The sequence below is a fragment of the Phoenix dactylifera genome, chromosome 12, assembly GCF_051530095.1.
Source record: "Phoenix dactylifera cultivar Ajwa chromosome 12, Ajwa_hap1_PhDact_Kaust_v1.1, whole genome shotgun sequence".
In the NCBI taxonomy this organism is placed as follows: Eukaryota; Viridiplantae; Streptophyta; class Magnoliopsida; order Arecales; family Arecaceae; genus Phoenix; species Phoenix dactylifera.
In genome coordinates this window covers 682,615-695,527 of record NC_143201.1, presented here as the reverse complement: position 1 = coordinate 695,527, position 12,913 = coordinate 682,615, and the positions used below count along the sequence as shown (strand labels likewise).

General features: G+C 38.3%; 1 protein-coding gene across 4 annotated transcripts in view; it reads left to right on the top strand.

The window, feature by feature from the left end:
- LOC103712248 (cycloartenol synthase-like) overlaps positions 1–11,101 on the top strand; it is a 32,001-nt gene extending 20,900 nt beyond the window's left edge. For all 4 annotated transcript variants that reach the window (XM_039129785.3, XM_089926611.1, XM_089926612.1 and 1 more), the window contains exons 17-19: positions 2,265–2,345; positions 9,789–9,872; positions 10,552–11,101. In XM_039129785.3, coding sequence (XP_038985713.3) covers positions 2,265–2,345; positions 9,789–9,872; positions 10,552–10,671 — 285 coding nt within the window. In that variant the 3' untranslated portion in view covers positions 10,672–11,101. The remainder of the gene's footprint in view (positions 1–2,264; positions 2,346–9,788; positions 9,873–10,551) is intronic.
- Positions 11,102–12,913: the final 1,812 nt, after the last annotated feature.

Here is a 12,913-nt window from a genome sequence, read left to right as displayed (position 1 = left end):
TAATTCCTTTCAGAGATTTTTTTTCCTTTTCTTCACATTCTCTTGTAACTCATAAGTTGCATTTCTAACAGGCATCATCTTAACACCCAACCATTTCCTCATCTTGTCTCTAGCTATCTTTTGTATGCAGGTTGATAATTTGCATATCAGTTTATGCTTTTAAGTGAGCGTTATATTAGCAAATCCTTATTGAACTTTGGTGTTGTAAAGGCCCATAAGGATAGTTCTGTTCTCCTACTTTATCTTTCTTTTGAGTTCCAAAAATGTTATTCCTATGCAGTGTCACCTTCTTTTTCTTATTTTTGAGTAACTTGCTAATCTGACTTCCAGCTTTTTATGAGCTGTTTCTGTTAAATGTGTTCTCACTAGCTTATTTTATCTACTGACGATGGCAAAGCAAGAATGATAAGGGAAACACATTTAAGCAAGTCAACGTATGGGTCTCAATTAAGACTTTGGCCTTGGTATCTTTTCTTTAGTTTTTTTATCTTGACCAAAGTCATTGTAGCACTTGCCTACACCCCTTTGTTCGTGACTTGGCCTTCCCCTCACAGTTTAGGACTTTCTGCATGACCCTCTTATCAAGCTAGCATCAGCCATTCTCATACAGAAAAGTACAGATAGAATAGGCGTTGAGTGAATAGGAAACTCTCCCACTAAGGCGTTATGAGTGATATCAATACCTCAGCAATCCTTGTGTACAAGAGTTGTGGGTTACAGCTGCGTGCCAAGTATTCAATGTGCGGAAAACTTGGAGGCCTTTCCGCACAATCTTCTTATCTTCTCCTGCTTAAATTTTCCTAGTCTTCTTGCAAGAAATATCTAGAACGTCCTATCATTTAGGGATCCTCGAAAGGATGCTGAAAAGCTTAAGCTCTTCCAATGGAACTGCCTTCTCAAAGAGACTTCAGTTATGAGGAAACATTCATTTCTTTGATAAAACTTAGTGGGTCAAAAGCTTGAAGCTCGGTTTACATTTCCAATTTTCTAAATTATTTTGCTATGACCTTAATTATCCTACAATGAAATAAAGTTAGAGTTTGCATGTCTACCTGTTTTGCGTGCAATAAAGTTATCAAGTCCTCTTCATGATACAAGCTTAATTATCCTACAATGCAATTATAGCATTTTTACTAAATTTTCTACTACAGACAGTTGGTTTGCCAGTTGCTATCTCATGAATTTTTAATGCCAATCTGGCTGGATTTAGCCTTAGAGTATATACTTCTGCTTCAAATAAAGTCAATAATAGTCTGTGATTTGGCTCTCTTGAATCATTCATTTTGGAACTTAACTTTTTTCTGTTAAATGTGTTCTCACTAGCTTATTTTATCTACTGAGGATGGCAAAGCAAGAATGATAAGGGAAACACATTTAAGCATGTCAACGTATGGGTCTCAGTTAAGACTTTGGCTTTGGTATCTTTTATTTAGCTTTTCCTTGTGACCAAAGTCATTGTAGCACTTGCCTACACCCCTTTGTTCATGAATTGGCCTTCCCCTCACAGCTTAGGACTTTCTGTATGACCCTCTTATCAAGCTAAAGCGTCAGCCATTCTCATACACAAACGTACAGATAGAATAGGCGTTGAGTGAGTAGGAAACTCTCGCACTAAGGGGTTATGAGTGATATCGATACCTCAGCAATTCTTGTGTACAAGCATGGTAGGTTAGAGGCTTACAGTTGAGTGCCAAGTATTCAATGTGCGGAAAACTTGGAGGCCTTTCCACACAATCTTCTAATCTTCTCCTGCTTATATTTTCCTAGTCTTCTTGCAAGAAATATCTAGAACGTCCTATCATTTAGGGATCCTCAAAAAGATGCTGAAAAGCTTAAGCTCTTCCAATGAAACTGCCTGCTTAAAGAGATTTCAGTTACAAGGAAAGGATCATTTCTTTGATAAAACTTAGTGGGTCAAAAGCTTGAAGCTCGGTTTACATTTCCAATTTTCTAAATTATTTTGCTATGACCTTAATTATCCGACAATGCAATAAAGTTAGAGTTTGGCATGCAATAAAGTTATCAAGTCCTCTTCATGATGCAAGCTTAATTATCCTACAATGCAATTATAACGTTTTTACTAAATTTTCTACTACAAACAGTTGGTTTGCCAGTTGCTATCTCATGAATTTTTAATGCCAATCTGGTTGGATTTAGCCTCAGAGTATATACTTATATCTGCTTCAAATAAAGTCATTAATAGTCTGTGATTTGGTTCTCTTGAATCATTCATTTTGGAAACTCAACTTTTTTCTCATAAACAGGTGTATTCAAATCTTGAGGGCAACCGATGTCATGCAGTGAACACTGCATGGGCCATGTTAGCTCTAATTGATGCTGGACAGGTCCGTTTTTTATGAACTGATTAATATTCATGATTATTGATTTGTCATGACGACGCATTAAAGTCATGTCAAAATGCACCATGTTTGTTTAAATATCTGAATGTGACAAAAGATACAATAGGCATGAATATGACGGAGATGTGCCTTGATATGTCTTGGCTTAATAGTGTCCAACATTAAACTATGCACTGAAAATAATAGAATACATATCGATGCAGTTATGTCTCAGATTACTTTTGCCTAATGCTAAGCTATGCACCAAGATACACTGTGTTCATACTGATGCAGTTGATGATTAATTATAATGTTGTTTTTCCATTTTTTTCAAATATTAATTTCCTTAACCAACATCTTAAATATTCTGATTGCCACATCAGACACATAACATCTCTTACTTCCATTAGGTGATGTCCACTCTCAACACAGACTTGTTAGGATTAGATTTCACAATAACTCATTAGACAACTAGGACCTTCCAAATGGAGCAGTTTTATTCACGGCTTCAGAAACCACCACAAGAGGGTGATGGTACCATCAGTGCCATACCGTTTCAATGTGAAATCGGTACTTGTACAGGTGTCGGGATGCAAAAATCCTGTATACCAGTTTGTACCAACCATATTGTTGTATACTGATGGTATTAGACTGACCTTATTGATGTGTACCAATTTTTTTTCATTATTTTTGACGCTATTAGTTTCTATATGTACTGTCTGTACTGGTACAATACCTGTACCGTACAGTTCCGATGGAAAGATGGTACAAAGTTTGGTACTGGATATTAAAACATTGGTTTATTAGTAATTATGCTTTGAGATCTTTAAGACAGCAATTGTATGGATGCTGTGTCATCGCATATTTCTAGATATTTCTGGAGGAAATTAAAAAAACACCCAAATGGAATGAAATACTGATGTTAAGATTGGCCATCTTGTTGTACAAGAACCTGAGGTACGTTAAATAAAGTGAAGTTTCAAACTAAAGCCCAAAGATTTCAACTTTTTGCCACTACGAGATGGATATTGTAATCAGTTCTTCCATCAAAATGTACTGAAAATAACAAGAATGTGATTGTGGAAGGTGACTTGATGAGGTATGTCATGATGTTTAAAACAATAATTTTTTATGCAGTATTAATAGGGTTCATATGGGTTTATCAATGACATTCAACTTCAAGTTCAACCTAAATTATACTATATAACTGACAATCAGTCAGAGGGATATTTTGGTTTATAAACTATTCAGATCTTCATTGTTCATTTGATGCATGCTCTACTTCTGAAGAGTATCTTGCTCTGGAAGATGTTGAAATTTCCATATCATGCTCATCTGAAGTATGCTGCGTATATCTTATCTCTTTTTAATATTGAAAATGCAAGGGCATTTTATAATGCTGATACTGTTGGCAACAATGGGCAATGTAATTAATTGTACTACATTTACCTTTGTCTATCTGAGAAATGTTGATATAGCAAGACTAAAAACTACAATTTATCAACAGAGGTTATGCATTGTCAGCATCAGTATGATTCTATTTACCTGACTTACCTCCAAATCACGGTCTGCTGTGCCTGTACCAGCACCATACCGGTTGTCTAGTGGCACGAGTCAGTACAGGCCCGTGTCGTGCCGTGCCGAGCCTGTACTGACACAACAGAGGAGGCAGGAAAGATAGGATGCCGGCGGAGGGCCGATACCCGGGCAGGAGGCAGAGGTCGTGATCGGGCAGGGATCTGGCCGCTAAAAAATTTCGCAATTTTTAAGTGAAGTCGACAAACGATTTTTAAGTGAAGTCGGCAAATCGTTTGCCGACTTCACTTAAATATCGTGAAATTAAAAAAAGTTATTTAACAAAAAATTAAGTGAAGTCGGCAATGGGTTTGCTGACTTCAACTTAAAATGCAAAAATAAAACGGCCCCCTCCGGGCCTCGGAGGTGGAGCCCCGCCTTTGCGTCTCCTCGGCCTCCGTCAACCGGCCCCGGGCCGGCCTCTCTTCCTCTCCCTCCCTCCCTGTCTCCCTCTCTCTCTTTTGCTCTTTTTCCTTCTCCTCTCCCTCCGACGACGATGTCTCGGTTTGGTTACCGAAATCGTCCTGGTCCGCCACTGGTACGGCTTAGGATGCCCCATACCGGACGGTTCTGCCGACCATGCTCCAAATGCTATTTAACATGGCATTTTCTTTGACTACTTGTCCAGCTATTCACAAACCTATCGATATATATAGAAAGAAAACTCTCTTTTGAGAATATTTATATGAATTCTGTAGAATCACATCTTGAGACTCAATTACTAGCCTGGCTATGTCTAGTGATGGTGGCTATTGGAATGAAGATGTTGTTTATATCAAATAATCTTGATATTGGTGCTTTTATTATGGTCCTCTGATAGAACTATCAGACCACTAACACAAAAAAGAAAACTTTCTAAGCCATGTTTTCCACCCAATATGATTCTTCATATCCTTTGAATGATATTCACACTTGTGTTTTACCTAATTTGCTAAGTTGCTATCTTATTGTAAATTAGTATGAAAGAAGTAACAAAATGCTCATAATAAAGTATGATCTAATATGAAATAAGCAATTTCAAGATATTTGTAGCAGATATTTCAGTCAATTACCATATGTACTACAAAATTTGTAGCAACCAAAATTTGTAGCTTTTATTACCATTTGTAGCAACCAAAATTTAGGTTTGTTCTAATACTGAAATCAGTATCTGAGATTATGAATACTCTCGTTTTTCTTCATGCAAACCTAAAATTTAATAGAAAGAGTAAACCATGAAGCAAAGTTGGGTGGGAATCAAGTCAATGAAATTAGTTACTACAATTTGTTGCAATATGCTGATATTAACTAGAATCTTGAGCAAGGTACATCATTTCGGTACCGGACCCCTTACCGATGCCACACTGTCATTGTCTGTACAGTACGGTTAATGTGGTCGGTTCGGCATACCGAGTATCAGTATACCTTCCGTACCATATACCGGTTCTGAACCGGTATAGTATGGATGCCCCGTACCGTCTGGTTCAGTACGGTACTGTGAACCTTGATCTTGAGACTGAATTACAAAGGTCCTGTTTGGGAGAGCTGTTGGCAGTAGAGCTTTGGAAGTAGAGCCATTGAAGGTAGAGCTTTTATAAAAAGCTGTTTGCTGTTTGGTAATTACATTTTTAAAGTGCTATGCCATTTCAACATGCGTTTGTTAAACAAATTGAGAAAGTACTTTTGGTATGACAAGATGACCATAAAGGATATTACAAAGTATTATACAATAAAGCATAATAAAATAAAATATGTATTAATACATGAATATATAATATAGTATAATATTATTGTAATGTAATATAATATCATAATATAGTAATATAATATTGTATACTATAGCATAATAATTTAATATAATATTAAATTATTTAACATAGCATATCAATGTATTATGATATAATGTAATATAATATTATATTTATAGTATAATATAATAATAAATGTATAAAATATTATAATTATTAGTGTAAATTAATTTTTCGCCCTTCTGATGACCATTTTTCTCTCTAACAAATTTTCTAGCTAGGTGATAAAATTGGTTAAACAATTACTAATATTTTTATTTATTTTTTCTTTTTTTCTTCTTTTATTTTTCTTTTATTCCTTTTCTTTTCTCTGTCTTCTCTTCTTTCTTCTTCCTTTCTGAAGCTCCCCTCTTTACTTCCTTCTTCTCTTCCCCTCGCCCTTCTTCCTCCCTTGCCCCACTTCTCCCGCGTAGTCATGGAAGGGGCGATCAAGCTCCCGGGAGGGCCGTCCGAGGCCGACGGTGCGACGACGGGAGGGTGGGTGGCGAAGCCGAAGACGAGGGTGAGGGCATGGATGGAGTGGACGGAGTGGCCCAGGGCGGTAGGGAGAAAGGAGGTGGCTTTGAGGAGGGGGGGCGAAGGAGAGGCGGTCGGAGGAGAGGGAGCGACAGAGGAGGGAGAAGAGGTGGAGGGCGTCGGGGGCGGCAGCGGGGGAGAGGGAGAGGGCCTTGAGGGTGGCATTGAAGAGGGGGAGGGAGGGGGATGGGTAGGAGAGGAAGAGGTGGCGAGATAGAGTGTTTTGGAAGGAAAAAGAAACTTTTAAATGGGGATATTTTGGTCAAAAAAATAGCTTTCCGACGCGGCCTAAAAGTGCTTTTTCAGAAAACTCCAAAATAGAGCTTCTCCTAAAAAGCTGATTTCAACTTTTTGGAAAAGCTAAAACAGCTTTCTGAAATTTTTACCAAACATTCGTTTTTATCTAAAAGTACTTTTGGAGGGCCAGAAAGTATTTTTGGGCCCTCCAAAAGCTCCCCCATATAGGGCCTAAATGGTTTGGCTATAAATTGTAATGGTAGCCTTTGAACTAGAGGCTTTTTTCATGGCAAGATATCCTTGATATTGGCACTCTACTTTGGGCCTCTGGTAGGATCATGAGATTATTAACATACCAAAGAAATTTCTTAATAACATGTTGTCATGCCTTGAGCCCAAGGTGCGACAAACGCCACACGCCCGCATGGCGGACCGTACAGACGTGCAAGGCAACTGATCATATCAAAGTTATTGCAGATGCTTAAAATTTACTTAAACATTTATATACATTGAAAACAATTTTACAAAGTTTCAAAGTAGCATATGTCAACATAATTCAAGTATTTCAGCTAGTCTAATCAAAATTCTGATTTGAGCAAAATCTTCTAAAAATCTATCGCGCTCCCCAATCCTGTGCGATCAAGCCTCTGGATCTGAAAAAATAGACAAAATAGGATAATGAGCTACACTAACTCAGTAAGTAATATAATACCCCAATGTGTGGCTAAAGCATATCAGATATTTAATCAAAGCACAAAATAATGACTGAAAATTAAGTCACAAATAAGCATATATCTTTTTTAAAAAAAATTATTATCATTTTCACAAAAACTCTGATATCAGACTTCCAACATTAATAGGCTACGACCACGTAACCCAATGACATGGGTTGCATAAGTGCCAAAAACCACTATTATTAACCACCGGTGGCAACGGTGTCCAAAAATCACTATTCTAATCACCGGTGGCAACGGTGTCCAAAAACTACTATTCTAATCACCGGTGGCAATGGTGTCGAAACTAGTCTCTCACAGATACAAGTTGACACAGCTAACGAATAATTCCCATTGGCGGGGCCAGAACATAACTATGCTGGGAATACATACATACAAAATAGATAACTTGTCCAGTCAAATTTTACATATTTCATAGCATATAACAAAATTTTCAAATGGTATTTAATATGCTCGACCCATTTTACTAAGTACAAAACATATCTCAAAATTTAATCCACTGATAATTAATCTATCAAATAATTTGGAAAACACACTTTGAAGTATAGTTACTTACCTCTTTTCGCTTAAATTTCACTTCACACAAACGGGTCAGGTGCACCTATTTAAATATCATTAGAATATAATTAATTTCTTTATTAATCTCAGAGCTAAGCAAAATCAAAAATACTATTGGACATGGTCCAACAGGGTCCCACACGACTGAACTGAGCCCAAGTTGGGCCCACAATAGGTATGGCTCAAATAGGATCCAACAAGGCAGGACTGGGACCAAGTGGGGCCCACAAAGGGTACGGCCCAATTGGGCCCAACATGGCTGAACTGGGCCCAAGTTAGGCCCGCAATGAATAGAGCCCAAGCTTGGCCTAGTTCAGCCCATGATGGGCCTTCTCTTCTTTTTTTTCTTTTCTTTTCTCTCTTTTCTTTTTCTTCTTTTTTCATTTCTTCTTTTCTTTTCTTTTCCTTTTTCTTTTCTTCTTTTCTTTTTTTTCTTTTCTTTTCTTTTTCTTTTCTTCTTTTTCTTTTCTTTCCCGAAGCTTTCTCTCCTCCCATCTTTCTTCCTTCTCTTCTTCCTCTCACCTTCCCCCTCTTCTCCTGTGAACACAAGGGGAGGAAGATCCCAAGCCAGGGTGCTCGGGAGAAGAGCCCATGGCGGAAAGGGAGCTCGTGAGGGGAACGGCCCGAGGCCGCCTGCGCCCCGGCCTTCTCCTCCTCTTTACCGCGAACACAAGAAAGTGGTCCCTCACCGGAGTGCTTGGGAGGGCCAGGCCGAGACCGGCGGTGCCCGCGGCGGCCAACCCTCACCTTCTTCCTGCGGAGGAGACATGTGCACGAGTGAGTCCCCCCTTCCTTCCTCTCTCTCTCTCTCTCTCTCTCTCTCTGTTATCCCGAGTAAATCGGGAGGAAGAAAAACACGGGAAAAGAAACGAGGGGGTTGGGAGGCTCACCTAGTTCCGAGGAGGAGTCACGAGTACCTTCTCTGGCGACACAAACGTCCGTTCAGGGAGCCCTGTGTCTGAGGAAGGAGGAGAACAGTGAGGGAGGAACAGTGACATGGGGTCAGAAAATAGAAGGGTTCTGGAGGGTTCGACGACTGAGCCACTGTACATCAATTTCTGCCCCCCCCCCCCCCCCTCCCCCCTCGAAGCAATGGGTAGTGGCCTCCAGATGGGCTGCCGACTTTGGTCCAGGTTGGCCCATCTGGCGGCCAATACTCACACATGTCCTCCCTCTAACAAAATTCTTCATATCCTTAGAAATGATGTTGCACGCTATTTGTTGGAGACTTTTGTGGTTTAATACAAAACAAATTATTTACGTAGGATTTCGTCATGACATGTGATTGCACGGATGTTGATACATGCTCTTCCTTCTCTGGACCCATCTTGGGCAAAGCAGTAGGTTTGAACCCAAGGCCTCTCATTCAGAGAGAAGGGTGCCAACGAGCTGAGCGAACACATGTTGGCAAATCAAGAGGAGGTTATTCAATTAACTGCAAGGGTGGAACATCTCTTCATCATTCTCCAAGTGTGATATTAATGTATTACTAATCTCTTATATCTCAATGAATCGAAGCTAACAATTGGATGAATTGAAGTTTAGTTTGATTTGAATATTTCAAATTTATAAAAGGAGGTTTCTTAATTGAACCTCTGGCAAACAAAATTCACTGGAAAGAGTGAATTATGATACTTGAATGAAACTTGAATGAAGCGAGTAGATCAAATAGGTAACCATGACTTGTTGCAAAGATTCTTGCAATTTAATTGCACAATGAGTCATAATTATAAAAGATTAGCAGAAGAATTCCTTTTAAATGTCATGCTTGGTAGGAGCATATCAGTGGCAGTGAGGATGATCTGATGTTGGATTCTTCATGTTTTGGCGCCGTCGATGTCAGTCATTTGATAAAGCTTCTTGTCCAGCTGTTGAAACAAAAAGAAGAAGAAACTCCAAAATGGGATATGAATATTAGATGCTATCAATAAGCACATTCAAAGATTAATTAAAAAAATTCTAGATGGTTGAAGATTTTTTTTTTGAGATGACCGGTCAAATTGCTTCTAACGTGTAAATTTGTTGTGCTATATCTGGAACAGGCTGAGAGAGACCCAGAACCTTTGCACCGAGCAGCGAAGGTGTTGATTAATATGCAAATGGACAGTGGCGAGTTTCCACAACAAGTAAGTCACAGCTAATTTCAGCAAACTATGAAATGTCACTCTAACCCACGATTTGTTGAAGCTTGACTTACAGCTTGAAAAAGAGCTCATAGTTTTGCACATGTTAAGCAATTTATAAAAAAACCTGAAAAATGTGGACTATTTCTAACATTATGGATTTTCAAGAGAGAGTAATATATATCTTCTACTATTGATCCATTATTATCTGCAAGTTTATTTTGTCCATTGAAAGGCTTTCAGGTTTCAGGAGAGATTTCTCTCTTTCTTCATATAATGACTGATAAGTTCAATGCCAAATCAGATTATATTTTCCCTACATTACATTGTCCTGTGCTGAGTTTCATCTTCATTTTTGTTTTCTTTTATGATGCCCCAACATAGTCGAATTAATTAACAAAACAGATCTCAATAGAAAAAGGTAACTCGACCTGACTTGCTCTAATATTCCTTGTAAGCTGAACTCCAAGTAGGAAACAATAGAGGCACAAAATGGTGCATCTTGTGTTATGTGTATTAGATGGATATGCACATTAAAATTTCTAAATATTGGGTACTTTCTTTTCCTAATGCTTGCCTTTGTTTATGTGCGTCTGGTTTTTTTCCCTTAATGCTTGCCTTTGTTTATGTGCGTCTGGTTTTTTTCCCTTAATGCTTGCCTTTGTTTATCTGTTTTTTACAGGAAATTATGGGAGTCTTCAACAGAAACTGCATGATTAGTTATTCACAGTACCGAAACATATTTCCAATATGGGCTCTTGGGGAATATCGCTGCCGAGTCCTGCTGACCAAGAAAAACTGAATGCTAATCTCTTCTGCCATATTGCAATCCTTGGTCAGAATGTTGATGTTTTTTCCCTCAATCAAAGTATTCAGAAATGCAGATCTTACTGCTTTACCGGTCATAGAAGAATGTCTTGCGTGACTGTTAGACTAATCTTTGGCCTTTTGTTTGCATAAAGTGACTGATGAAAGACTTAATCTATATGATTGTGCCGGTCAGCCCAAGCATTTTACTATTGCACCAAGCTATGTTTCCTATTGCGACAGCATCGGACAATCAAATATTACGTATTTATTTTTTCTTATTTTTTATATTTTGTTGACTGATAAATGCATATGATTCTTGTAGTGGAAAGGTTGCTCATGCTTTCTCAACCTGTTAATTGTGTGTTAAAAAACGGGAAGTAATGTAAACAATGTGCTCTATATTTAAACCTAGTTTTCAGTGATCTTGAATGTGTGCAAGGGCCTGCTCAGATTGTAAACCATGGGTGAGTTTCTAGCTTGTAAACCATGGCTGAGTTTTTAAATTGGTACTAAAAATTAGCATATCATTTGCCAAACGAGTAATAGCATTTTTCTATTATTAAATTTTCTATATTACATATTTATCAGATTTATTTATTTTATAGCTATTAGCAAGCACAATTTGATCAAATTTTTGATGTCACGAATAAGAAGATTTAACAATATAAGCACAAGAAAGTTTATTCTTGTTAATATTAGGCTTGAACATGCCCTCATAAATGGTCTTTCCCAATAGAGATTTCACCCTTGCATAGAATAAATTTATCTGCCTCAAATACTAATTTGAAGCCAAAGTTATTAAGAAGATTACCAGACATAAGAGTTTTCCTAAATTTTGGTACATAATATACATCATTAAGAGCAAGTATTTTTTTTTCAAAAGCCAATTTAAGTTCTATGGTTTCTTTTCTATTGACTTGTGTAATGGACTAGTTTTCCATATAAAGAATAGTTTCATCTTCTAGTGGTTCATACTTTTTGAATAGATTTTTGTCCTTGCGTGTGTTTGGTTGCACCAGAGTGAGTCTACCAAGCTCCATCATCTTTAAGATCATCAATGTCTTTTATTATTGCAACAGAGTTTTTTTTGGCTACTGGGGCACCCGTCTTTCTGTTAAGATGACATTCTACCTTGTGATGTCCAGGTTTTCTACAATGAAAGCATGCACTTTTCTTCTCCATTTTGTTATTGTAAGTAGCGGCAGATTGATAGGCTCTCTTATTTGTGGATTTGAGAGGCTTTCTTTTTGTTCTTTTTTGCTTATTGTCATGAAAGAATTAGTATGGTCAAAGGCGAAGTTTGCAATCAAAGAAATGAAGCACATCAGCAGATTATGGTACATTATAATATTCTTTTCTATGAAATGTGAAACTTTAGATTGGTTTTATGGTGCATGAGCACATGGTAGCAACTATAATCTTCATCTCATCTTGGATCTGCTTCCTAAAACTATAAGAACCATCAAAGTGTCGTTATAAAACAAAGAAGGTCAATTATAGCAAGTCAATTGGAGGCCAACATCAACTAAATGGATGATGCATAAGAACCATCAAAATTACAATCTTTTGTTTTTTGTTTTTGGACTTTTAGAGGTTTTATTTCGAAAAATTAACTAACACAGAGTCTAACTTCCTCGACAAAAGTGAAAACGAATTAAATGATATAATGATTTTGGATTCTTAGAAATATAATCACATTAAGGTTTAAGGCCTCTAAAAGGAAAAAAAGAAAAATTGTAAATTGAATCTAAAGCATACTAATGATTAACGAGGAGGGGCACATGAGAGGGAGGGAGGGCAAGATACCTAAAACGGGCGGAAGCGGAGCTGGATTGGGAGATTGGGATCGGTCGGCGTCGAAGAGGAGAGAGAAGGAGATAGATACCTCGAGCGGAGGCGGAGCTCGATTGGGAGTTGCGGTCGGTCGGTCGGTACTGAAGAGGAGGGAGACGGAGAAAGATACTTCGGGCGAAGGTGGAGGTCGATCGGGGGTTGGGGTTGGTCGGTCGATGCCGGAGAGGAAGGAGAAGGAGAAAGATACTTCGGGCGGAGGAAAAGAGGGCTAGGGCTGATGGGAAATGAGGGATGGTCGGTTGGACGCTGGAGTTTGATTTTAGGGGGTGTTGGTCTCCGACGATGCTTATGAGCGTCGTCTTAGTTCTAGGCTTCCGACGACGTTTATAAGCATTGTCTTAGTTCTAGGCCTCTGACGATGCTTGTAAGCATCATCTTAG